Source organism: Syngnathoides biaculeatus, chromosome 7 (genome assembly GCF_019802595.1).
Source record: "Syngnathoides biaculeatus isolate LvHL_M chromosome 7, ASM1980259v1, whole genome shotgun sequence".
In the NCBI taxonomy this organism is placed as follows: domain Eukaryota; kingdom Metazoa; phylum Chordata; class Actinopteri; order Syngnathiformes; family Syngnathidae; genus Syngnathoides; species Syngnathoides biaculeatus.
In genome coordinates this window covers 624,535-652,500 of record NC_084646.1, presented here as the reverse complement: position 1 = coordinate 652,500, position 27,966 = coordinate 624,535, and the positions used below count along the sequence as shown (strand labels likewise).

The window sequence follows — 27,966 nt, the reverse complement described above, 5'->3', positions numbered from 1 at the left end:
CACCCTCACACACACACAGTGGTACCTCTACTTCCGAAATTAATCTGGTCTGGGAGTCGTTTCATAATGTGAATTTTTTGTAAGTAGAAGTGCATTTTACATGTATATACTGTAATCTGTGCCCTCCGATTGACTGGCAACCAGTTCAGGGTATACCCCGCCTCTTGCCCGTTGACATCTGGGATAGGCTCCAGAACTCCTGCAACTCTTGTGAGGGCAAGCGGCTAAGAAAATGGATGGATACCCTAATCCGTTACAAGCCCCCCAACCCTCCACCCGCCAAAAATAAGCATCAAAGTATATATTGTAAAGAATAATAAAAATTATGTTTATTTACCTTTTGCGTTGGGTGACTGCGAAGAGAAGGGTGAGTACAAGCAAAAGTTATCGTGGGGGACGGAAGAAGAGGCAAACGTCAGAAAGTTGAGAGAAAACATACGTACGAATGTACACATACACAGCACTCAATAAAACTAAATTTTCTTAGGGCTCATGGTAAATAAAGATGAATAAGAAAATAATGAAAAAGTTGCACTTTTCCAATGTGTGCTGGCGTGATTCGGTGCCAGTCCACTGTCTAAGAGAAATGCAAAGCATCATGGGTAAAGATTGACATCCCACCTAAGCCAATGGGAAGCCAGGAAGATGCTACAGTGATAGCCAATGGGAAGCAGCTCTATCGCACCATTAAAACCAAGATAAAAGATGTGCATCATGGGTAAAGATTGACGTCCCTCTTTTACTCTAAAAAGAAAAATCTAGAAATCACAATGTATGATTTTTTTTAACAATTTATTTGTGTGATACAGCTGCAAATAAGTGTTTGAACGCCCATGCTTCACAGTAGGGATGGTGTTCTTGGGATGGAACTCATCGTTCATCTTCCTCCAAACACGGTTCGTGGAATCATGACCAAAAAGTTTAATTTTTGTCTCATCTGACCAGAGAACCTTCTCCCATGATTCCTCTGTATCATCCAAATAGTCATTCGCAAACTTAAGATGTGCTGGTTTAAGCAGGGGGAACCTTCCAACCCATGCATGATTTCAAACCGTGACATCTTAGTGTATTACCAACAGTCACCTTGGAAACGGTGGTCCCAGCTCTTTTCAGGTCATTGACCAAGTCCGATCGTGTTGTCCTGGGTTGATTCCCTCACCTTTCTAAGGATCATTGAGACCCCACGAGGTGATAGCTTGCATGGGGCTCCACTCCGATTGAGATTGATCGTCATGTCAATCCATTTTCTAATGATTGCTCCAACAATGGACCTTTTTTCACCAAGCTGATTGGCAATTTCTCCGAAGCCCTTTCCAGCCGGATGGAGTTGTAGAATTTTGTCTCTGGTGTCTTTGGACAGCTCTTTGGTCATGGCCATGTTACAAATTTGAGTCTTACTGATTGTAAGGGGTGGACTGGTGTCTTTATGCAGCTAACGACCTCATACAGGTGCATCTGATTCAGGATAATACATGGAGTGGAGGTGGAGTTTTAAAGGCAGACTAACAGGTCTTTGAAGGTCAGAATCCTAGGTGATGGACAGGTGTTCAAATATTTATTTGAAGCTATATCACACAAATAAATCATTAAAAAATCATACATTGTGATTTCTGTAATTTTCTTTTTAGATTATCTCTCTCACAGTGGACATGCACCTACGATGAAAATTTCAGACCCCTCCATGATTTCTAAGTGGGAGAACTTGCAATATAGCAAGGTGTTCAAATACTTGTTTTCTTCACTGTGTGTGTGTGTGTTGTGTGTGTGTGTGTGTGTGTGTGTGTGTGTGTGTATATATATATATATATATATATTATATATATATATATATATATATGCAGAGCAATGGAGAGTGTGGTCAGGAAGTGAAGAAACGGGTCCAAGTGGGGTGGAACAGTTGGCGGAAGGTGGTCTGGTGTTCTATGTGACAGAGGAGTATCTGCCAGGATGAAGGGCAAAATTTATAAAACAGTGGTGAGGCCGGCCATGATGTACAACAGGAAGCAGAACTGGAGGTGCCAAAAATGAAGATGCTGAGGTTCTCGCTTGGAGTGAATAGGTTGGATAGGATTAGAAATTAGCTAATTAGAGGGACAGCCAAAGTTGGATGTTTTGGAGAAATGGTTAGAGAGAGCAGACTTAGATGGTTTGGACATGTTCAGAGGCAAGAGAGTGAGTATATTGTTAGAAGGGCACTGAGGATGGAGCTGCCAGGCAAAAGAGCAAGGAAGACCAAAGAAAAGCTTGATGGATGTTGTGATAGAGGACATGAGGATATCAGCTGTTAAGAGAGGAAGACGCACAAGATAGGCTTGGATGGAAAAAGATAACATCCTGTGGCGATCCCTAACGGGACAAGCCGAAAGGAAAAGAAGACTACTCAACAAAATGGAAACTTGTTTGACATGTAGCGATAAAAAATATTATTTTGAACACTACTGTACAATGGTACAGCAGCAGACAGACAGTCAATTGACAGATTTTTTTCTCCACTCAGAGTTCTCCAAAGGATGCAGTCTTCGAGTATAAAGAGCAGTTACAATGCCTGTTAGATTGATTGTGACCTTTGCACAAAGAGTGTCAAGACTTCAAGTAGTGTATGCAGTTTAAAGTGAGTATGTTGGTAGAAGGGTGCCGAGGATGGCGCTGCCAGGCAAAAAGAGCGAGAGAAAGACCAAAGAAAAGGTTGACTGATGTTGTGTGGGAGGACATGAGGACAGTGGGTGTTAGAGAGGAGGATACACGAGATAGGCTTAAATGGAAAAAGATGACACGTTGTGGCGACCCCTAAGTGGACAAGCCAAAAGAAAAAGATTTCTGCAGTCATGCAAAAACATTTTATTTTTTGTCTTGTCTGAAGTCACTAAAACCATGTAATTTTGTTCAATGCCACAATAATGAGAAGTAGAAAATCTGAGAGAATTTTATCTTATTTTCTTCTAGGTCAAAATTTACATTCATTTTCTTTGTGTGGCTTGACATCACGTGATATCATGAAGCTTACACAGCCCTACATGCTGCCCATGTAGGGAAGTCAATACTCAACATGTTCACACTTGGGGTGTCACATCGAAACTAATGCTATTATTTATTGTATGAAAATGTGTTTGGAAAATTTTGCACATTATACACGAGAAATTACAGTACATGGGATGGTGGCACTCATGAGGCACTGAGGAACAGTTGCATCAAATTTTTCACACGTGGATTTTACGATCCTCTGGCATTCCTCCTTGAATATCCTCTGCTGTTCTATCAGGTTGGATAGTGAACATTAGTGGATAGCCATTATCAGGTCTCTCCAGAGATGCTGATCTGGGTTAAAGAAGGCCTCTGCCTTGGCCACATAAAAACAGTCACAGAATTGTTTGGGTTTTCTTCATTGGTCTTGTCACTCAACAGCACTAAAAATTTTAGAACCTGTTTTGGAGTTAAAGTGCGCTTGTTCATTTTGGAGAAAACTTTATAGAGCACCTTACAGCCGCAAAAATGTGGTACATATCATACATAGTTTTTTCAATACTGCGTCCATGATTTACAGAATGTTATGATTTGTGGGTGGGGGTGAGGAATGTAACCCAAGCAAATAAGGAGGGAACACTGTATTCAAAATTTTCAGTTAAATTATTAAGGAATTTTAGCACAAGCGTATATCCACTCCAAAAATATATTGGCCTCCTTAACTACTAATCGGTGTTGGTACTACCACCAATGATGGTATTGGGCTTTTTCCCACAAGTTGACACTAGTTGATCGGTCTGTGAGTTTTGCTAGTGACAATAGAATGTTAACAGCTCAATGAACAAGTATTTGTTTTCTTTGGTTTCTTGTAAGATGATGGTAATATATTGTATGACTTGTCGTTCTAGAATTGGGCCACCCAGCACAGTTTATTGGTGCGACCCGAGGTTCTCAACTGTGGGAGCACAATAAAACACCCCAGTACACACTTTCCTGGCCAAACAGAATCCCCCAGAAGTTTATCCAGCAGGCAAACAGTGGCTCCCAAACAGGTAATATATATACTGCTTAAAGCTATCATCCAACATTTCTTTCACCCTCTTTGATGGAATTCACCATTGAAGCAAAGCCATCTGTTACTTCCAAAAGAGGTAGACTGTACCGAACTCTATTGGGCTGTCCCCATCTCCCCACCTGTTGTGGGTGAATATATGTCAATGTGTGATTGAGCTGTTGAAACCATCAAGGTACCATGACCTTTTGTGTGTACAGTAATATTATCTTGAATATAATGTAAAACCTGCAAACTGCCTCCAAAAATCAGGAAAACTCTTCTTCCTATGTACTGTATCACATCTACCTATGATTCCCAATTTCTTTATTTACAGTGCTGTGATAAAGTATTTGCGTCCTGAAATATAATGCGCTTTAATTTGCTGCTATGCATATGCTACAAATATGAGGAATTTATCTGTATTTCTATTTTGCTAAATTTGTACTTTTTGCATTGTTTTTCAAAAAAATTGTCTGTCCAACAATCATTAATAATAATCTTTGTGAATGTGCTGTTATAGCAGTAATATATATCTCGGGCAGGCCACAGGAAACCCTTGTCCTCATCCCTCTAATTGTCAGAACAGAATCCCTCTACCAACTAAAATAAATGCTCAATGATGGTATAACATTTTAATAATACTGTTAACACGTATTACCGTCTTAAATAATATATATATATATTTTTTTTTGCATTAATTATTTGTGCGAGGCACCATAGCTCAGTGGTTAGAGCATTGGTTTGGTAAACCAGGGGTCGTGAGTTAGTATTTCACCTCTCACCTCAACTCCCCAAGAGGCGTTGAGTCAGGAAGGGCATCCGGCGTAAAAACTGTGCCAAACAAATATGAGCGTTCATCTGAGATGTCACACTGTGGCGACCCTTAACGGGAAAAGCAAAAAGAAACTTACTTATTAACTTATTTATTCGTGCATGATATGTTTGTGCATAGTGCAGTTTATCCGCTACATAACAGATCCTTGGCCAAGCGTACAAAAGAAGGATCTGACTCATCTCCAATCAGAAAAAGATCTATTGTAGCTACCTTTGGTGAATCGCTGTGGAATACATCATTGATGCAGTTCTGGTGCCTCCTGCATTGCATCACGAACAGAGGGGCACAAGTTGGCGCTGATCCTATTGTCATTGTTTATCCGGAGTGTTCGCCCAATACAGAGAAGTGAGAGTGTGACTTTCCGGGTATATTTCCGTCTTGCGCAGTGACTCGCTAGCTAGCAACTAATGCTGTTTCTTTTGAAGAGCCTAGTATTCCAGTTTATTACTTCCAGGATGGTGTTTTGATGAGGAAGTATAGGTCACCGGAAATTCCTGCGGGGGATGAATGGAAATTACATCATCAAATTGTGGTTCCAAAAGTTTTTCGAGAGCATGTACTTACATTGGCACATGAAAGTCTATTGGCAGGTCATTTTGGGGTAAAACAAAACTTGTGAGAAAATTTTAGCACATTTCTTTTGGCCCAGCGTCATGAAAGATGTTGCTGTTTTTTGTAAGACCTGTCATGTCTTGTTCTGAAGGCACTCCTTTGTTATTTTTGCTGTGTGCTTATGTTAATTATCTTGTTGGAAAGTTAACTTTCCGCAATTTGATCAGTCTTTCGTTGACTGCTTTCGTCCCGAATATCCCTGTACTGGGTGACATTCATCTCTCTTTCCATTGCAACCAGTCGTCCTGTCTCTGCACCTGAAAAACACCCACAAAGCATGATGCCGCCACAATGCTTCAGTGTTGGGACTGTACAAGACAGGTGGTGAGCAGTGCCTGGTTTTTCTCCACACATAATGCTGAGAATTAAGGCCAAACAAATCTGTCTTGGTGTCACCAGAGCAGAGAATCTTACTTCTCACCACCTCTGAGTCCTTCAGGTGTTTTATAGCAAACTTCATGGGTGCTTTTTAATGTCTTGCACAGAGGAGAGGCTTCTGTCACGGCACTCTAAGGTACAGCTCCGACTGTGGAGGGCTGCAGGGATTTGACGTTCTAGAACTTTCTTCCATCTCCCGATTGCATCTCTGGAGCTCAGCCACAGTGATCTTTGGGTTCCTCTTTACCTCTCTCAACTAGGCTCTTCTCCCCCAATTGCTCAGTTTGACCGGACGGCCACACATAGGAAGGGTTCTGGACGTCCCAAATGTCTGAAATGTCATTGCAGCATTATGGAGGGTGCTGTGCCCTTAGGAACCTTAGGTGCAGCAGATTTTTTTTTTATTTTTTTTTTACTTTGGGCAGATCTGAGATCATTGCAACATTTCTGTCTCTGAGATCCTCAGAAAGTTCCTTTGAGCTCTTGATTCTCATTTGCTCTCCCATGCACTAAGAGCTGTAAGATCTTATCTAGACAGGAGTGTGGTTTTCCTTATCTAGACAGGAGTGTGGTTTTCCTTAGTCTAATCAGTAGAATCAAACAGTTGGATTCCAATGAAGATGTAGAACCATTTCAAGCATGATCAGAATAAATGGACAGCAGCACCCAAGTTAAATATACCTCTCATTGTGGCTGTCTGATGTGTCAGTTTTTCTTACATAAATCTGCAAAAATTTCGCCAATTCAAATTTTTTCTGTTAGTGTTTTTCAGCAAATGGCTCCAATGTGAGAGAAAAATATACTAATTTACTTTCCGTAGCTACTATATGCATGTCTAAATAAATACTGATTTTAAATTCTTCCCTAATCAATCCAAATAAATCTTTAATTCGCTGCTGCTGTCACTTCAGCTTGCCTTGCAGTGGCGAGTCTAACTCGCATGTTTGTCTCTTCTCTCGTGATTTTAGGAGTCGTTTGTTAAGATTATGGACACACCGTCTGAGCCATGCCTCATGTGCTTGTTTTCATGTACTTGAATGGTTAACCAATCTTGAAGAAACAGAATACAGTGAAAGCTAACCCCACATGGACGAATGGTTAAAATCACTCATGTATGTATATTCACTGAGTAGTGCAGTGTTCCCTTGTTACTTCACGCTTCACTTTTTAGGGCTTCAGTGCATTTCATGTTTATTCTCACCCCCTCCCAAAAAAAATAGCCTCAAAAAATAAACTTGGGAAAATACAGCCATATTGGCATATGGATAGAGCTGCGTAGTGCGCCAAAGCCATGCCTACTTAGATACTGTTGTTATGCACCCCAAGCTACTGATCAAAATGGCGGACACAATGCAGCCAAAGCATGTTATGAGTGATTCATTAGACCAAATTCCCAAGAGTATTTCTGTTTCCTTTCTGCCCATGGCATCAGAAATATCGGCAAAGAGTGGACAGAAAGGCCTGAATTACTTTGAACAGGGATATATTCTTAATGTCAAGGTTGTCACGGGAATGCCAGTTAAAGTTTCTGCAACGTTTTGGCCGTCCATGCCAAAGAATCAACCACCTTATAAACTAATGTTGGACATCGAATGCGATAAGATTTCTGATGCCTATTGTTTATGTAAAGCAAGTTAAGTTTGCATTTTTACGCTACATAAACATGCCCATTTGAAATGATATGTATGTTCATAGTGGATAATTAATTTACATAGATTATGACAGTATGCGTGTCCTCTATCGGTCTGAACGTACGTACTGTACATGTAAATGTAGGCCCATAGATTATGACAGTATGCGTGTTTTCTATCGGTCTGAATGTATGTACTGTACATGTAAACGTAGGCCCAAAATATTTGTATTCAACTGATGTTTAATCATGGATAAGAACGCTTGAGAGCAGAGCCAAGGTGCAGCTGGAAGCTTTGAGTTTCACCCGGCTCAGGTCGAGCTTCCTCCTTCCTTTATACATTGAAGAAAATAAGTATTTGAACACCTTGCTATATTGCAAGTTCTCCCACTTAGAAATCATGGAGGGCTCTGAAATTTTCATTGTTGGTACATGTCCACTGTGAGAGAGATAATCTAAAAAGAAAAATCCATAAAGCACAATGTATGTTTTTTTTAAAGATTTATTTGTGTATTTGAACACCTATCTATCAGGTAGAATTCTGACCCTCAAAGACCTGTTAGTCAGCCTTTAGAAAGTCCACCTCCACTCCATGTATTATCTTGAATCAGATGCACCTGTGTGAGGTTGTTATCTGCTGTTAGTTCCACCCCATGCAATCAGTACAACTCCAACTTGTAACATGGGCAAAGACACCAGAGACAAAATTGTACAACTCCACACGGCTAGAAAGGGCTACGGAGAAATTGCCAAACAGCTTGGTGAAAAAAGGTCCACTGTTGGAGCAATCATTAGAAAATGGAAGAAGCTAAACATTCTCAATTGGAGTGGAGCCCCATGCAAGATATCACCTCGTGGGGTCTCAATGACCCTTAGAAAGGTGAGGAATCAGCCCAGGATGACACGGCAGGACTTGGTCAATGACCCGAAAAGAGCTGGGACCACTGTTTCCAAGGTGACTCCGTAATACACTAAGACATCATGGTTTGAAGTCATCCATAGCACGGAAGGTTCCCCTGCTTAAACCAGCACATGTCAAGGCCCATCTTAAGTTTGACAATGACCATTTGGATGATACAGAGGAGTCATAGAAGATTTTGTGGCCAGATGAGACCGAAATGGAACTTTTTGGTCATAATTCCACGAACCTTGTTTGGAGAAAGACGAATGATGAGTTCCATCCCAAGAACACCATCCCTACTGTGAAGCATGGTGGTGGTAGCATCATGCTTTGGGGGTGTTTTTCTGCACATGGGACAGGACGACTACACTGTATTAAGGAGAGGATGACTGTGGCCATGTACAGTGAGATCTTGGGGAACAACCTCTTTCCCTGTCAGAGCATTGAAGATGGATCGTGGCTGGGTCTTTCAACAAGACAATGACCCAAAGCACACAGCCAGGAAACCAAGTAGTGGCTCCGTAAGAAGCATATCAAGGTTCTGGCGTGGCCTAGCCAGGCTCCAGATCTAAATCCAATAGAAAATCTTTGGAGGGAGCTGAAACTCCGTGTTCTTCAACGACAGCCCAGAAACCTGTCTGATCTAGAGAAGATCTGTGTGGCGGAGTGGGCCAACCTGGTGAACAACTACAGGAAACGTTTGACCTCTGTAATTGCAAACAAAGGCTACTGTACCAAATATTAACATTGGTTTTCTCAGGTGTTCAAATACTTATTTGCAGCTGTATAACACAAATAAACTGAAAAAATCCTACATTGTGATTTCTGGATTTTTCTTTTTAGATTATCTCTCTCACAGTGGACATGCAACTATGATGAAAATTTCAGACCCCTCCATGATTTCTCAAAGGGCGAACTTGCAATATAGCAGGGTGTTTAAATACTTATTTTCTTGACTGTAGGTGTTACACCGACGAATTGAATAACTTACCTTGGAACAGACGGCCTTGTGCTAATTTATCTTCATTACGTTCAGATGGTCGTGATGTCGGCCACAAGCCTTAATCGACCCTTTGCATTTATCTAAATTACGTTTTGGGGTTGGAAAGTGCAGCAGATATCCTCCCAGTAATCTCTCTGGATAGCGCTCGTCTCCATTACACGTTCCCCAGCCACATCAAAGCACCATATTTCCGAATCGGATATAAGAAGGATACACTCGCAATTCAGAGGATTAAAGTAAAAATGCGCTGTCTTTGTTTGTGGGTAAAGGATCGTGGCTGAAGGTAGCATGGGTGGAGTTCAGAAAATGACACTCACTGATTGGTCAAAAGGGAGCTGTCAATCATTCTCACGGATCCATCCTTTGCGGGAAGATGCATTGATACATGGTGCATGATTGGTCCCAGGCCTTACATCAACCAATAAGAGCATATGTGCATTTATCTTCCGCGCTGATTGGTTGCGCAACATCAAAGCCTCACCCAGAAACTTATGTTTTAGATTTGTCCCACCCTTTCCTTTGTCCTTCCTTTCTCCCATTTTCGTACCACTTTCGTCTATGCTGTTGACTGTCTGCACGATAACCTCTCTTGTTCACAATGGTCCCAAAGCACTGCGCTGATGCGAAAGCTTCCTCCAATGCGGAAGAGGAAGATGATGACGATTACCGAAAAAGTAAAACTTTTAGATATGATCAAAGACGAAAGAAGTTACATTTTTGTGGAGTGCCATGATGGCGTGAATGAACCATGGTGCGCTAGATAAAGAAGGATGAGGCAAACATTCATAAAATCGCTTCAATAACTTTTAATAAGGAGGCGAAACACTGAGGGGGTCCTTAGTGCTGCAAAGCATGCTGTGTGCATGTAAATAGCGTTTAAAATGCATCTTATTGCCAGTTATTGTTTGAGTCTTTTATTTCTCATATTTGTTAGTTTTGCTATTCTGTTTGCTGTGGTGTGATTATTTTAGTTTCGATGTGACCCTGATTGTTACAGCATCGTCAGTAATGACCTGCCTACAAAGGCAGCATGTGGAGCCATGTAAGCTTCTTGTGCTTACACGTGAAATTCAATTGTTCCTCACTGCCTCGTGAGTGCTCTCTTATGGTAGTTTGCATACATGATAAAACATGCTGGCAGGCATGCCAACAGTGTAAAGTGTGTTTAAATGTACGTTGTTGGACAAGTCACACAACATTTGCAAATGTTGGAACTGAGTGTGCACGTGGGTTTTGTTGTAAAGCGCCATATCTAATGTGGTCCCTCATCTATTTAAAACAGAATTTAACACCTCTAGATCGTGAAAATATGGTAAACTAAAAAAAAAAAAAAAAAATTAGAGCGCAACATACGCGAATATGCAGGGCTGCAATGGTGAACCGGGAATATACATCTAGTGAAGTCCCACCCTCACATGGATGCTGGCTGCCCATTGGCAATTTGCTGAAGATTCAGAAGTGAGAAAGAAAACACAGCAGAAGTTTCATTTCCACTCCCAGGCCAACTCATCTTGCGCACAGCAGCAGTCAACCGCAAAGAACAAATAATTTTATAAACCGATTCAGTGGAGCAGATTCACTAAAAAGATTAATTCTTTTGAACAGAACAACACTAATTCTTGTGACCATTGTGAGGATAAGCAACTTGGAAAATGGATGGACAAAACTAATTTACGTCCTGTCTGAGCTGCACATTGTCATTCATTCATTGTCGGATCTGTCGGTAGTGCTGGCGCCTATCCCAGCTATCATCGAGCAGGATATTCAGTACACATCGCAGGGGACATACAGACATACAACTGTTACAATCACAAGGCAGATTTAGACTCTCCAATTAATGCATGCTTTTGGGACGTTGGAGGAAACCGGAGTGCCTGGAGAAAACCCATGCAGGCACGGGGAGAACATGCAAACTCCATCTAGGCAGGCCAGGATTTGAATCCCAAACCTCAGAACTCTTAAGGCCAAGAGTCTAACCAGTTGCACCACCACTGCACATTGTCATACAACTCAAAATGAGAACAGTTGTGGACAATTAAGCCATAGACATTAGTCATTAATGTGAATGACCAAACTTTGTTTCATGAGCACTGATCACAAATTTTGTTCATCTTTCTTCAGGCTCTGGGGTGCAGTCGAATCCAAACTTGCTCATTGGTCCACACATCAGACACCCAGTAAATCTGAAGTTCATCCAACAGAAAAAGTGAACTGCCTTTGTTTGTTTGTTTGTTTGATAATTTGGTTTATGTCCAGTGACAAAAAGTTCTATCACCACATATTTTAAATGACTAGTATATTTTTTGTTAAGATTTTATGTTTTATTTTATGGTCTCATTACATTAATTTGTTGTAGAAACGTCAGATATTTTAATTCCCCAATTTTGAGGGGCTCCAAATGTTTTATTTTATGGATAAAGTAAGGAGGAAAAAAGTAAACGTGTTTATGAGCTTCTGTCTTTGCCATGAAATGAATGATTTGAATATACATTATAAAGTATTTGATTAAAAATAATCGAGATCCCGTTCTAATCATGTAGTGCCACATTTATCACCAGAAATAAAGGAAAAATAATAAAATCATCATATTGTTTTTCGGGTCTTGGTTGATCTTTGTTTTTCTTGGGTAACTGAAGCAATGACAATTTATGGTTGGAAAAGTATTTGGATTTAGGTCCAAGTTTTATTAAAACAAAAATTTTATTATAGTTTGATTTCTCTAATCTGTGATCCCCTAGTGCAGGATCTACACCGTGTGCAGCCCTGGAGTGGAACCTCGGAATTCGAACGTTTGTACAAAAAAAAAAAATCTGCGTAAAACATGCCTCGGTTTTCGGTGTCTGAACACCCCTCCGTATTGAAACCTATGTTGACCAGATAGCGGACTCAAACAGACCAACAACGAATGCACATGAGGCAGTGTTGAGATGAGCCACTGCTCACTTGAAGTCTTAAGAGTCAGTCATAGCATGCCAGTACGTGCTCATAGCGTGAGCATAAACCTTTGCTCGTGCCTCTCAAGATTGTTTTTTATTTTTCCACTGGGCACAAAGGAAGACAGTGGTAGACAGCTAAGGAAAAGGAATGCTGAGTGAACCACAGTGGATCTAAGTATGCTAAGTACGGAAATACAGTGCGTGTTTGTTGCGGGTCTTCTTAGCAAGCATCATATGGCTAAGTGGATTATTTCGACTGTCCTAAAGAATACAAGTGTAATAAAATGCGCCGAAGGAGTGACTAGCATTACACAGCAAAGGCAACAGATAATAGAAGAAATGGAGATTCTACCGGAGAATTACGATGTCAAATCATGGAGGCGTGACTTTGACACTTCTTCCTTTCTTCTCAAGTCCCTCCGATGCCATCGTACCACCACCAAAAAGGTAAATTTAAGTTGCTTTACGTTTATGCATTTTTTTATTATTTAAATGCAGGGTGTACGTGTTTTTACATTTTTAGGAATTAAAATTGGAATTTACTATTTGAAGGTTGGGAATGGATTAAACTCTTTTACATTATTTCCGATGGGAAAATATCCTTCAGAAGTTGAACAACTCTGATTTTGAAGACTTCACAAGAACGAATTGTGTACGTCCAGATTCCGAGTTTCCACTGTACTAACTTGGGGATCAAACAGCATTACAGCACAGCACAGCCCACACTGCCTCATGTCCAAAGTCTCCTGGGGTAGACTCATCCATGTCCCTAATGAGGAAAAGCGGTTCAGGAAGTGGATGGACAGATAGATTTTTTGTTTTGAATTTGAATTTGCTGTTTATGAATTCGTATTGTATTCCAGTAAGGAAGTTTTGGATTTGACTTCAACAATTTTATATGTATTGTATTGTCAGTCTGGACACATTGAGACGAATGTCACGCTTAATTGATTCAGTGAAAGATTGCCTCCAGTCAGAACCAGAAATATTAAATATTTTCTCCTTTCAGAAGAAGGCCAAATAACACCAGCGCAATGGGACTGCCCGGCTAATAGATGTGTCAATGTAGTGGCCATGTTCAAGGAAGGGGATATTCCCATCAAAGGCAAAACGTGGACATTGAAATTAAGTTGTAGCCTATTTCTCAACCAATTTCCATCCATCCATCCATTTTCAACCACAAAAGAAGCAGCCATTCAAACAGCATCTTCCCTCTTGCAGTCAAATTGTTGAACAGCTAAATTCCATGTTCAACTGCCAATTTTCTGACTCTAGGTTGTTGTCACATTCTGATGGGACAATTAGTTTTATATATTATAGATTATTCCTGCACTCACTGTGGAAGTGTGACCTCTCTGTACCATTTGCACATCTGTTGTTGACTGATACTAACCTCTCGTACCTGAGTAGTATCTGCATCACTTGCACAATCGACTGAGGTCTAACTGCAATATTTCCACAATCGACATGGCCCCAGACCATTGGACCACGAGTCACTTTAAACTGCATACACTCCTTGAAGTCTTGAGACCCTAACCCTATCTCGTGCATCCTCCTCTCTAACACCCACTGTCCTCATGTCTTCCCTCACAACATCAATCAACCTTTTCTTTGGTCTTTCTCTCGCTCTTTTTGCCTGGCAGCTCCATCCTCAGCACCCTTCTACCAACATACTCACTTTAAACTGCATACACTCCTTGAAGTCTTGACACCCTTTGTGCAAAGGTCACTATCACTTTAACAGGCATTGTAACTGCTCTACATGCTTGAAGACTGCATCCTTTGCACAACTGTGCGTGGAGAAAGAATCTGTCAATTGAGTGTCTGTCTGCTGTTGTACCATTGTACAGTAGTGTTCAAAACAATATTTTTTTATTGCGACACGTCAAACAAGTTTCCAGTAGGTGCAGTAGTCTTCTTTTCCTTTCGGCTTTTCCCCTGAGGGGTCGGCACAGCGTGTTATCTTTTTCCATCCAAGCCAACCTTTTCTTTGGTCTTCCTCTCGCTCTTTTGCCTGGCAGCTCCATCCTCAGTGCCCTTCTAACAATATTCTCACTCTCTCACTTCTGAACATGTCCAAATCAAATAATTCTACTCTCTCTAACCATGTCTCCAAACATCCAACTTTGGCTGACCCTTTAATCAGCTCATTTCTAATCCTATCCAACCTGTTCACTCCAAGCGAGAACATCAGCATCTTCATTTCTGCTACCTCCAGTTCTGCTTCCTGTTGTTTCTTCAGTGCCACCGTCTCGAATCCATACATCATGGCCGGCCTCACCACTGTTTTCTACACATTGCCCTTCATCCTCGCCGAGACTCTTCTGTCACATAGAAGACCAGACATCTTCCGCCTGTTCCACCCCACTTGGACCGTTTTTTTCACTTCCTTACCGCACTCTCCATTGCTCTGTATTGTTGAACCCAAGTATTTGATATCGTCCATCCTCGCTATCTCTTCTCCCTGGAGCGTCACTCTTCCATTCTAACATATTTCTACGCCACACCAGACTTGCTCATGCAGTACCAGAGTTCCTCTCTTGGTACTCTGTCATAGGCTTTCTCTAGGTGTACAAAGACACAATGTAGCTCCTTCTGACCTACTCTGTACTTTTCCACGAGAATCCCCAAGGTAAATAATGCATTTTTGGTACTCTTTCTAGGAATGAAACCATACTGTTGCTCGCAGATACTTAGTTCTGTCCTGAGTTTAGCCTCCACTACTCTTTCCCATAACTTCATTGTGTGGCTCACCATCTTTATTCCTCTAAAGTTTCCACAGCTCTGAACATCTCCTTTGTTCTTAAAAATGGGGACGAGCACACTTTTCCTCCATTCTTCTGACATCTTCTCTCAAGCTCGTATTCTGTTGAATAAGTCAAAAACTCCACAGCCACCTCTCCAAATTGCTATCATACCTCCACTGGTATGTCATTTTTCATCTGTTGAGTGCCTTTCTAACTTCCCCCTTACTAATCATTGCCACTTCCTGGTCATTCACACTTGCCTCTTCTACTCTCCCTTCTCTCCCATCGTCTTCATTCATTAACTTCTCAAAGTACTCTTTCCATCTACTGAACACACTACTGGTACCAGTCAACATATTTCAATCGCTATCCTTAATCGCCTTTACTTGCTGCACATCCTTCCCATCTCTATCCATCTGTCTGGCCAACGAGTAGAGGTCCCTTTCTCCTTCTTTCGTAGCCAACCTGGTGTACATGTCATCATATGCCTCTTGTTTAGCCTTCGCCATCTCTACCTTTCCCCTACGTCGCATCTCAATGTACTCCTTTCGCCTCTCCTCAGTCCTCTCAGTATCCCACTTTTTCTTCGCTAATCTCTTTCCTTGAATTACTTCCTGTTTTTTGGGGTTCCACCACCAAGTTTACTTCTCCCCTTTGCTACCAGAAGACACTCGCCTGCCTGCCTCTCTGAAAATCTTGGCAGTAGTTTTCCAGTCTTCTGGGAGCTCTTCCTGTCTGCCATATAATATTCTTCCTTTCTCAACTTCCACCACCTGATTCTCTGCTCTACCCATGCCTTCTTTATCTTCCTACCCGCTACGAGAGTCATCCTACACACCCCCATCCTATGCTGACAAGCTACACTCTCCCCCACCACTACCTCACAGTCCGTAACCTCCTACAAATTACATCGTCTCCACAAAATATAATCCACCTGCGTGCTTCTACCTCCACTCTTGTCGGTCACTCTACGTTCCTGTCTCTTCAGGAAATAAGTGTTCACCACTGCCAATTCCACCCTTTTTGCAAAGTCCAACACCATCTGACCCTCAAAGTTCCTTTTCTGGATGCTGTACTTACCCATCACATCTTCATTTCCCCTGTTTCCTTCACTAACATGTTCATTGAAATCTGCACCAATCACAACTCTCTCTCTGACTGGGATGCTCAGGACTACATCGTCTAGTTCCTTCCAGAATTTCTCTTTCAACTCAAGGTCACATCCAACCTGGGTGGCATAGCCACTAATCACATTATACACAATACCCTCAATTTTTATTTTCAGCCTCGTCTCTCGATCTGATACTGATACTCAAGACAGTCTTCGCTAGCTCTTTCTTTAGAATAACCCCTACTCCATTTCTCTTCCTATCTACTCCATGGTAAAATAATTTCCTAAACTTCTTGTCTTACTCGCTTTCCACTTGCTCTCCCGGATGCATAATATGTCAATCTTTCTCCTAATCATCATGTCAACTAACTCCTGAGCTTTTCCTGGTATAGTCTCAACATTCATAGTCCCTACACACAGTTGAAGGGTCTGTATTCCTTTTCTTCTGATGACTTGGGCACTTTCCTTCTCTCTTTTGCCTCCACCCTACATTATCTGAATTTCTTCCTACTCCTTGCAGATTTACAGTGCTGGGGGCGGGTGTATTTAGCCTGTGCCAGGACCTATCCATTATGGAATTCGTTTGATCAACACTAGTATATGTTTGGCACAGTTTTATGCCGGATCCCCTTCCTGACGCAACCCTCTGCATTTATCTGGGCTTGGGACCGGCCTACAGGTCTCACAATATTGTGTTCCCCAAAGGGCTGCGGATTGTCAAAAAAGCAATTAAAATAATAAAATCAACATATAAGGTGCACAATTCACATACAACTATGTTAATGTTAAAGTCCAAATAGAAGCAGTCAAATAAAGTCTGCACATAAGTAACACAATTCAAATACTACCTAGTCTTTGTTAAAGTTAAAAGGGTATGTGGGTAAGAAGGTTCGAGTTTGAAAACTGTAAAGGATATGTAAATAGCAAGGATATGGGGATGAAAGGGATTCAAACCAATAACTCTCACTCCAGGAGTTGCAGGTTGAGTCGTCCTCACGATCCTCATTATACAAATTGTGTAGGTTGAACAAGATTGTGCAGTTAGAGTGAGGAAAATATGTATTTGAACACCCTGCTATATTATATTATTATTATTATTATATTATTATTATATATTATATTATTATATATATTGGAAATCATGGAAGGTCTGAAATTTTCATCCTAGGTGCATGTCAATGAGAGAGATAATCTAAAAAGGAAAATCCAGAAATCACAATATATGATTTTTTTTAATGATTTGTGTGATACAGCTGCAAATAAGTATTTGAACACCTGTATATCAGCTAGAATTCTGACCTTCAAAGACCTGTTCGTCCACCTTTAAAAGTCCACCTCCACTCCATGTATTATCCTGAATCAGATGCACCTGTGTGAGGTCGTTAGCTGCATAAAGACACCTGTCCACCCCATACAATTAGACTCAAAATTGTAACATGGCCAAGACCAAAGAGCTGGCCAAAGACACCAGAGACAACTCCACACGGCTGGAAAGGGCTTCCGAGAAATTGCCAAGCAGCTTGGTGAAAAAAGGTCCATTGGTGGAGCAGTCATTACAAAATGGAAGAAGCTACACATGACAGTCAATCTCAATCGGAGTGGTGCCCGATATCACCCCGTGGGGTCTCAATGATCCTTAGAAAGGTGAGGATTCAACCCAGAACTGCACGACAGGACTTTGCCAATGGTGTTGAAAGAGCTGAGACCATTATTTCCAAGGTGACTGTTGGTAGTACACTAAGACATCATGGATTGAAATCATGCATGCCAATGGAAGGTTCCCCTGCTTAAACCAGCACATGTCAAGGCCGGTCTTAAGTTTGCGAATGACCATTTGGATGATACAGAGGAGTCATAGGAGAAGGTTTTGTGGTCAGATGAGACCGAAATGGAACTTTTTGGTCATAATTCCTCTAACCGTGTTTGGAGGAAGACGAATAATGAGTTCCATCCCAAGAACACCATCCGACTGTGAAGCATAGGCGTGTTAGCATCATGCTTTGGGGGTGTTTTTCTGCACATGGGACAGGACAACTACACTGTATTAGGGAGAGGATGACCGTGGCCATGTATTGTGAGATTTTGGGGAACAACCTCTTTCCCTCAGTCAGAGCATTGAAGATAGGTCGTGGCTGGTTCTTTCAACATGACAATGACCCGAAGCACACAGCCAGGAAAAGCAAGGAGTGGCTCCGTAAGAAGCATATCAAGGTTCTGGAGTGGCCGAGCCAATCTGTAGACCTAAACCCAATAGAAAATCTTTGGGGGGAGCTGAAATTCCGTGTTTCTCAGTGACAGCCCAGAAACCTGTCTGATCTAGAGAAGATCTATGTGGAGCAGTGGGCCAAAATCCTTCCAACAGTGTGTGCAAACCTGGTGAACAACTCCAGGAAACGTTTGACCTCTTTAATTGCAAAGAAAGGCGACTGTACCAAATATTAACATTGGTTTTCTTGGGTGTTCAAACACTTATTTGCAGCTGTATCACACAAATAAATAAATAAATACATTCAGCCATGGTTCTTTTGAAGGCTTGGCCTAGGATGTGTGATGTAGTGGATAAACTATCCACAAACATTTCATGCACAAATATTTAATGAAAAAAATGTTTCTGTACAAAGTTTAAGTTAAACAGTGTTAAATAGTTTGTTTAAGACTGTAACGTGTTATCAACAGAATTAATAAAATGTGATGTCATCATTGAGGATTTATTTTAGTCGGTTGAGGGATTTTGTTTTGTGAATTAAAGCGACCAGGACAAGCGTGTCCTGTGGCCTCTCCTGAGATATGTATTACCGGTACATCAGTTAATACACAGGTTATTTTTAATAATTGTTGTAAAGACAATTTTTGAAAAACAATACAAGTCCAAACAGTAAAAGTAAATACCTAGTAAAGTACAAATAATCAAATCAAATCAAAAGCCTTTGATATCATTATATGATGTGCATACAACGAAATGATGATTGCTTCTCCACAAGGTGCAAGGTGCAATAAAATAGAATAAAAATAAAAAAAACAAAAGATAAAGCATCAAGGCACAGTTACTGCTAAAATAAATGCACAAAAGTGCCGTTGCATAATATTCCATTACAATCCTGTTATTTCAGTGGTTTGAGTTCAAGGAGTTGTGTCAGGATCCTGCCGCTCCAGCCCGGGCTGTGCGGGTGTCTGCGCGGTTGCGCTGATTGTGAGGTGCACACCTGAGACCTCATGCAGCCTGATTATGCTGTGTATTTATATGACCCCGATGACGACTGGCCGGCGGCACTTCGTTGAGCTTCATGTCCCGTTCCAGCACTCTCGTATCCCTGATCGACAACCTGTGTGTACCGACCTTCGCCTGATCTCCGACCAACCTTGTAAGCCTGACTCCTTTGATACTTCTGCCTGCTTTGATCGTTCTCCCGTGTACCGACTCCTGGCTGCCCGCTCACCCGCTCTCTTCGTCCGACGTCCCAACTACCGCTGCTGCACCTGACTGGCTGCCCAATCCCCGACCTCGGCATATAATAAACGTTTCTCCCTGAACTACCTTGCATCGTCCGAGTCCGGCATTTGGGTCCTACTCCCGTTCCGATGGGACGTGACAGAACGAACTGGCCGGTGGCGGCTATGGTGTCCCCGCCTTCCCACGTTCCTGTCCAGGAGGAGGTGGCGGTGATGGTGTCGCCGCCTTCTCACCTTGCTGTCCAGGAGGTAGCGATGGCGATGGTGTCGCCGCCTTCTCACGTTGCTGTCCAGGAGATGGCGATGGTGTCGCCACCTTCTCACGTCGCTGTCCAGGAGATGGCGATGGTGTCGTCGCCTTTCTTCATCCTCTACACTGCTCAGTCTTTCTTTCGACAATTTACCCCACTTGAAGACATTTTTTTCTGTTGAAAGATGTGGCACCATGCATAGTTGGCATTCTCCTATGATTTTTTTTCAACTGGTTAGGGTTAGCGTTTTTCTAGGCATGAAACAATACTGTTGCTCGCAGACACTTATGTCCTGAGTCAAGCCTCCACTGCTCTCTCCCATAACTTTATTGTGTGGCTCATCAACTTTATTCCTCTATAGTTCCCACAGCTTTGCAATGATCCTTAGAAAGATGAGGAATCAGCCCAGGACTACACAACAGGACTTGGTCAAAGACCTGAAAAGAGCTGGAACCACCGTTTGGTTTGAAATAATGCATGGCACTGAAGGTTCCCCTGCTGAAACCACCACATGTCATGGCCCGTCTTAAATTTGCCAATGATCATGAATAAAAAGTTCAGGAGTTGGTTGACATGATGATTAGGGGAAAGGTTGATATATTGTGCATCCAAGAGACCAGGTGGAATGTAGTAAGGCTAGAAGTTTAGGAACAAGGTTTAAATTATTTTACCATGGAGTACATGGGAAGAGAAATTGAGTAGGGGTCATTTTAAAGGAAGAGCTGGCTAAGAACGTCTTGGAGGTGAAAAGAGTATGAGAAAGAGTGATGAGGCTGAAATTTGAAATTGAGGGTGTTATGTATGATGTGATTAGTGGCTTTGCCCTACAGGTAGGATGTGACCGAGAGTTAAAAGAGAAATTCTGGAAGGAACTAGATTGAGTAGTTCTGAACATCCCATTGTCATGGACATGTTGAAGGAAACAGGGGTGATGAAGAAGTGATGGGTAAGTATGGCATCCAGGAAAGGAATTTTGAGGGACAGATGGTGGTGGACTTTGCAAAAAGGATGGAAATGGCAGTCGTGAACACTTTTTTCCAGAAGAGGCAGGAACATATATTGACCTACAAGAGCGGAGGTGGAAGCACGCAGGTGGATTCTATTCTGTGTTGTAGAACCACGCAGGATGACTCTGGTGGTGGGTAGTGTCGGAGGACGCTTTTTCCTCATCGTGTTTGTTTAATTTCGGGTTGTGAGAATGTTGATTATCCAAATACAGACTGGAGACAATTAAAAGTGTCTTCGAAGTTTTTACTGACAGAATATTCTGGACACAAATGAGTTCCAGACAATGGCTGTAGCAGATCACAAGTGCTAAGATACAGAGGACTTTCAGCATTCTTATACTATCAGAAGGGTCCGCATCACAAAAGTATGAAAAGAAAATAAAGAGCATCACAAAGAGTAACACATGCGATCCACATCATAAAATAAAGAGCATCACAAAAGTGTCAAGTCCCATCGGAACGGGGGTAGGACCCAAATGCAGGACTCGGACGATACAAAGTTGTTCAAGGAGAAACGTTTATTATATGCCGAGGTCGGGGATCGAGCAGGCAGTCCGGTGCAGCAGCGGTAGTTGGGACGTCGGGCGAAGAGAGCAGGTGAGCGGGCAGGCAGGAGTCGGTACGCAGGAGAACAATCAAAGCAGGCAGAAGTAACGAAGGAGTCAGGCTTACAAGGTTGGTTGGAAAAACGGGCGAAGGTCGGTACACACGGGTTGTCGATTAGGGATACGAGAGTGCTGGAACGGGACATGAAGCTCAATGAACTGGCGCCGGCCAGTCGTCATCGGGGTGATATAAATACACAGACTAATCAACCTGCATGAGATGCAGGTGTGCACCTCAATCAGCGCACCCGCGGGGGCACCCACGCGGGCACCCGCACAGCTCGTGCTGGAGCGGCAGGATCATGACAGTACCCCCCCCCTCAAAGGCACAGCTCCCAGACGTGCCTAAACGAAAAAACACAGACAATAATTAACACAGGCAGGGGTGGACGGAAGGGGGTCCGGAGGAGGGCACCCCCCCCCCTGGACCCTAGTCTGGTGGCCATGCAGGCCACCAAACGCAAGGTAGTTCAAGGAGAAACGTTTATTATATGCCGAGGTCCGGGATCGAGCAGGGAGTCCGGTGCAGCAGGGGTAGGTGGGACGTCAGGCAAAGAGAGCAGGTGAGCGGGCAGGCAGGAGTCGGTACACAGGAGAACAATCAAAGCAGGCAGAAGTAACGAAGGAGTCAGGCTTACAAGGTTGGTCGGAAAACGGGCGAATGTTGTCGATCAGGGGATACGAGAGTGCTGGAACGGGACATGAAGCTCAACGAACTGGCGCCAGCCAGTCGTCATTGGGGTGATATAAATACACAGACTAATCAGCCCACATGAGACGCAGGTGTGCGCCTCAATCAGTGCACCCGCGCGGGCACCCACGCGGGCACCCGCACAGCTCATGCTGGAGCGGCAGGATCATGACAAAAAGATCCGCATCATCATGACTAAACCAGTTCTAGCTGGGAATAACTGCCACATTCCTACATCCTGGTCTCCAGTAAACAGTCAGCAAGGTTCACTGAAGGTTAACTGATGAGTTGGTATGCTTCAAACATCTGGTTACAATTCAGTGTTTAACTGATGGTAAGAGGGAGTTATACAGTCGTGACTAATATGACCATAAGGGGCCATAAGGGACCTTCAATCCCCTTTTCGGACTCGAAAGAGTCTGACACCTGAAATAAGCAAAATTAAATAAAGGTACCAGGAGTGTCCAATTGGGCCTGAAGGGGGAGCAATTCAGCCATCATATAGGGCGGAGGACCATTAATGTCCTTTTTCTCAATGGTGGCAGTAATCACATGCTGACACAGGGATCTTTTCCTCTGGGATGATTCGAGCTGGGGTGCAGTCGGATTCTTCAGGACCTTGGGGTTAGACTACTTGGTCCCAGGTTGATTCACCAGGATTATTCTGCCTGTGTCCCGTGAAATCAACCCTTGTTGAATGATGTCATTAAGTCAGCACTGGAGAAGACGTGGTTTTCCGGTTGTCGTCAGGTGGAGGGATCGCTGAGCCTGAGGTGGATCTGGCGGATCGTGTAGACAAGATGTGGAACCACGTGTCCCCCTTTCCTTCAAGACGTACTGCTGTGGCTGTCCGCTCAGTGATTTAGAAGAGACCTGTCCACCTAGGTTCAGACCATTTTCGTTTAAACACTTATAACCACACAGATTCACAAATGTTCTTTTCGAGGGGAGCATCTGGTAGTCTTTCTGTCAAATGGGAGAAATTGATGGTTAGTTGTTTGAGCCCAGGTGGGCCTGGAACTTCAGCTGCAGCCAATGGAGCTTTGGGTGCAGGAAACAGTATGTTAGTTTGATACTCGACTGGAGTCCAACCTTGAGAAGAATCTAATGACATTTGAACGTTAATTAATGCCAATGGAAGAGCTTGCAACCAATTGAGTGTGGTGAAGCCAAAGCCTGAGCTATCTTTTCCTTAATGTTACCGACCTTGTGATTGGGAATGATACACAGACCAAAAATGATGTTTTAAACCTAACATTTGTTGTATAGCCTGGAGATGTTTGTTTTTTAAATGAGTTCCATTGTCTGATCCAATTTTCTAGGAAACCTGTGCTTTGGCGCGGGGGGGGGGGGGGGGGTAGCCACTTTTACCATGGATGGGCAGCCTTTGTCTTCTTCTTTGGGCTAACCTGCCAGAAGACACAAGTCTCATGTGCGTCAGATACCTAAACAAGACCCGGACGTCTGTATTGCATATTCCTTTGTAATAAATTCCTTTGCTGTTAACTTGTCTAATCATTGGTCATCTCTTCCTCAAATCCCTACAATTTCTTGGTGACCCTGACCGTAAGTCATCTGTCAGCCAACGCCCATCAACAGATGACATTTATTTTTAGAGATATGAGAAACACAGGAGTGTTTTATGGACAAGTCGAGGGTGATCGTCTGTACTTCTGACTTCTCCAGGTCCTGACCCACATAAAACCAAAGGTAAGCAAAAACCTGTTACTGAGTCTCGAATTCAGCATATTGAACTGCCTAAATTTGAGAAGTCATTGGTATCAGATTGTTCATGCCTCATATGAATTATTGAAAATGTGATGATAAAGAAGTGAGAATAAGAGATAAAGAAGTGAGAATAAGAGAAGTTGTATATCCTGTCGTAGCTGATGTATATTGTAGACGTACAATTACACTGTGAGGTTTACCTGTTACACCTAAGGGGGATAGGATCCCTTAAAAACAGAGGGTTTGCCGTCAGTTCGAGCCTGGTACGTCACAAGGTGACGTACGAAAAAACCGAATAGTATAGAAGTTCTAATTTGTTGCACGATAGGAATTGGGTTGGGTTTAGTTGAAGAAGAGTGACCACAAAATTAAAATAATCATGTATGGTGAATTTGATTGTGAATGTGATAAATATAATCTGACTAAAGATGAAATATACATTGAAATTGAACGTCAAATAACGGCTAATGTTGCCAAAAAGAAGCAAGACAAAGAAAGGAAGCGCGCATTAAAATAATGGCAAAAACACAACTTGGCTAAAATTTGTGATTGGGACAAAGTAAGGCGTACTGTGCATGACGGTGATGGGGTTGGCAACGTTGAAGAAAAATGGTAAGTTGAACGAAGGTAAAGTAAGTAAAGAAGATGGTACAATTACTCCTGGACCGGCGCCGTCCACGCTCTTGTATCCAACACTCTCTTCGCCCTATGTGGGGGAGAGTTGGAAAGGGACCAGGTGAGCAGATAAGGTGACATGTGACGTTGAGGGCATCAAGGAGCCCATGACGGAGGGCTGAGAAAAGTTTTATTTGATATTTTGACCTGAGTAAAAAGGACTGGAAATGAGGAACAAGGCAAATCGAACACGTCCACACCTTGAACCACATGTAAGTACACCACACACACACACAGACAGAGAGTAAGCGAGAAGCACTTAAGTGGGGGGTTGGCTAAAATGGTCTCCAGCGTTCTCTTGGAGGCGGAAATAACGACAACTATTATTATTATTATTATTATTATTATTATTATATTATATTATATTATATAACAAGCAAACAAAACGCTACAAGGTTGAAAACTTTTCTTTTTTCTCATGCTTTTTAGAATATATCCACTTTGATATTATTACTTGTACTGTATGCGGTTTTAATTGACTTTTTAATATTGTGTTTGTCATTTTTATTGTTTTTATCCCATTTTAAATGTTTTATGTCTTTGTTTTCAAATGCGTTTAATCGTGTAAAGCACATTGAGTTACCTCGTGTATGAAATGCGCAATACAAATAAATTTGCTTTGCTTTGCTTTACAATGATGCTTATGATAGATCCAGCAGGTCCAATATACAAGCTGTTTGATCTTAAAGATCTTGATTGTCTTACTGCTTGCTGGCCCCGTCTCTCTTCTGGTGGTAATGCATGGCTGTCTAGTTTTCTGGAAACTTTATCGGGATATACATTCTGCATGGGAGACTGGAGACAAGCAGCATCTAGGTCATGCACTAGTATTGAACAACGAGAAATCGAGACAGCTGCAGGCACAGTTAACGTACCCAATAGAACTATATTGAGGGCATACTTCGAGCATGTAGCCGCAGCTGTCAGAGAGAGGTTCCTCACTCCTGTTCCGGCCGCACCCACTTCTTTCCTCTATGGTAAAACTGACCCATTTGAGCACCTGTCTAAGTGTACTAAACTCTGGACTGAAACGACTGAACGTCACCATGGACAGTTTGGTTTGGAGGAGGATATGTTCAGGACTGTGATCCTGGCAGGTCTCCCTGAACCAGTACAAACCACTCTTAAAGCTAAAGCATACCGCATAATTGTTCCTGAGGCACCTCTGACAACTAATATGACCATATTAGAACACGAGACCCTAACTAGAGAACATGTGAGTCAATGTTAAACGAACTGCCTAAATTAGTTTAGTCCTCTGCACACTTTGATGTTGGACATTGTACTCAGACACCAGACATTAAAATCACTGTTTTTCCAGGATCTCATGTTTACAGACTTCAATATCCTTGGCCCTCAGATGCTAACCAGGTGATGGAGGCGAAGTGAGTCTTCTTCCGTAGTTCTTCATACACAACAATGCGGTTCTCCTTTGAGCAGACCTTCAGCCATGTTTACTCCTTCATGAGTAAAGAGAATATGTGGTTGTGTTAAAATTGCCTCAATTTTCCTCTGTCTTCCTCCAGTCATGGTGAAAGCTTGATTTGTGACGTACTGGACTGTACTGTGTGATGTTCGCACAGTCAGCGGGTGATGGAGAACAATGGGAAATGTTTTCTCTCACTCTGGCTCAGCAATGCGAAAGAAGCGGAAATTGGATGTCTTTGCTCGTATTTTTCCAATGGATTGGATTCATACAAACAAACTTGTTGACTTCCTCCTTCCCCCTTCAGAAATACTGCTGACCTTTTTAGACACGTCAAGATTGAAGATGCGGCTGTAATCAGGAATCGCATGGGCTGCAGCAGTAGAAAGACGCTGTTTCAAGGAAATGAAGTATCTGCTTCTGTAGTCCAAAAAGAGTGTCAGAAAGGTTTTGCATACCCTGGTCAATTACCATCTGTCAGAGTGGGTGAGTGAGTTGAGCAAAGTCTGGAACATGATGTCTGGAGTAGTTGCAAAGACCAAGAAAGGCCAGCATGGTTTTGACATTTGTTGTTTTTAAGTGATGGAGGATGTCGTCTTTGTGAGAGGGAGACATTCCTGTGCCGTGGCATGAGATCAGTCGTCTGAGAAAGGAAACCTGTGGTCGGGCAAACTGAAGTTTGGACTTGGAATACTTCACTCCAACAGACGCCAAATGAAAGAGCAAAGAGTTGGTGGCTTCAAGATAAGAAGTTTCAGATAGACCTGCTAGCAAGAGGTCATCCACATACTGCACCAGGCGAACTCCATGAGGCAATTTGAGCGGAGACAGCAACTGACAAAGACAGTTGGCAAAAAAATTGCTTCAAGTGGAATGCAAAATAAAGCATTGGCCAAGTCAATGCAAGTGAAATGAGTGTGGGCTAATGCAATTTGGGATAATGCCAAGTGAGGGTTCAGAACTGGCAAAGTGGCAGTTCGAACGACCGTATTAATTGCTCGCAGGTCATGGACCATACGAAACTGTCCAGTGTCTTTCTTTTCAACTGGTAAGATGAGCGTGTTATAATCAGAGCCGGGAATTTCACATAACACCCCTGCTTTGAGAAGGCCGTCAATAATTTCTGAAATGGCAATCATCCCAGCCTCTTTAACAGAGTATTGGGGATCATAAATTTGTCCTGGTTTCATCAGAAATGCAACAGGTGAGACTTTGCAGAGACCAACATCAGTGGGATATATGGACCACAGCAATGTGGGAATGAAGTCAAGAAGTTGACCAGCAAAATCGCTGTCGGTTGTTTCATGTCCATGGTGTCTATCCAGAAGCTGGTGCTCCAAAGCAGAAGTGGGTAAAAATGTGTTAGACTGAATCCAATAAGCATCAAGTGACAAGGAAAGGAGCAATTGAGAGTGAAATGAATTTTGCCAATCCGTGGCCCGTGTGCATGCCAGGACAAACGGACCAAGATCCTTCGCTGTGTGCTGAGGCGAAACCATTAAGGAGACATGTGGGTGAGAAGAAGGCATAAAAGGATCCGGGGGATCCGCCATCATGCTCCATTTGAGTTGTTCAGGAGTCAGGGACACTGAAAAGGCAACACCTGGTTTGCCTACAAAATCAAATCACCCATGTTCAATTCTCATATGTTATCAAATGTCTTCCCCTGATCTGTTGTAGTACAGAGTGCAATGCATACAATCAGTTACCATATCACAAGATCTGAGGTTACGGACCCAAGGTGACCAGAGAGTCCAAAAGTGCTCAACTTCAAGACAACCACTGGAGTCAATATTTACTCTTGCCCAATAGATGTTGGCAGTGGTGCATGCCACAGGGCATTGTTCAACAAGTGGAAACTAGGAGGTGGCACTGGAGGCAGAGGCGACAGAGCAGCAGTTGGCGTTACCATCCGGAAATTCCATCACGGCTGCATTTGATGAGAGGGCACGTGGTGAGGAGGAG

At 42.6% G+C, this 27,966-nt stretch overlaps 1 protein-coding gene and 1 long non-coding RNA gene across 12 annotated transcripts in view; one reads left to right on the top strand and one right to left on the bottom strand.

Moving 5' to 3' along the window:
* Nucleotides 1-11,487, bottom strand: part of LOC133503685 (uncharacterized) — a 41,569-nt gene extending 30,082 nt beyond the window's left edge. Inside the window, exon 1 of the long non-coding RNA XR_009795812.1 lies at nt 9,363-11,487. This is a non-coding gene — a long non-coding RNA (uncharacterized LOC133503685). The remainder of the gene's footprint in view (nt 1-9,362) is intronic.
* tut4 (terminal uridylyl transferase 4) overlaps nt 1-11,936 on the top strand; it is a 236,501-nt gene extending 224,565 nt beyond the window's left edge. For all 11 annotated transcript variants that reach the window (XM_061825505.1, XM_061825503.1, XM_061825506.1 and 8 more), the window contains 2 exons: nt 3,870-4,013; nt 11,496-11,936. In XM_061825505.1, the coding sequence (XP_061681489.1) occupies nt 3,870-4,013; nt 11,496-11,584 (233 nt within the window). In that variant the 3' untranslated portion in view covers nt 11,585-11,936. The remainder of the gene's footprint in view (nt 1-3,869; nt 4,014-11,495) is intronic.
* Nucleotides 11,937-27,966: the final 16,030 nt, after the last annotated feature.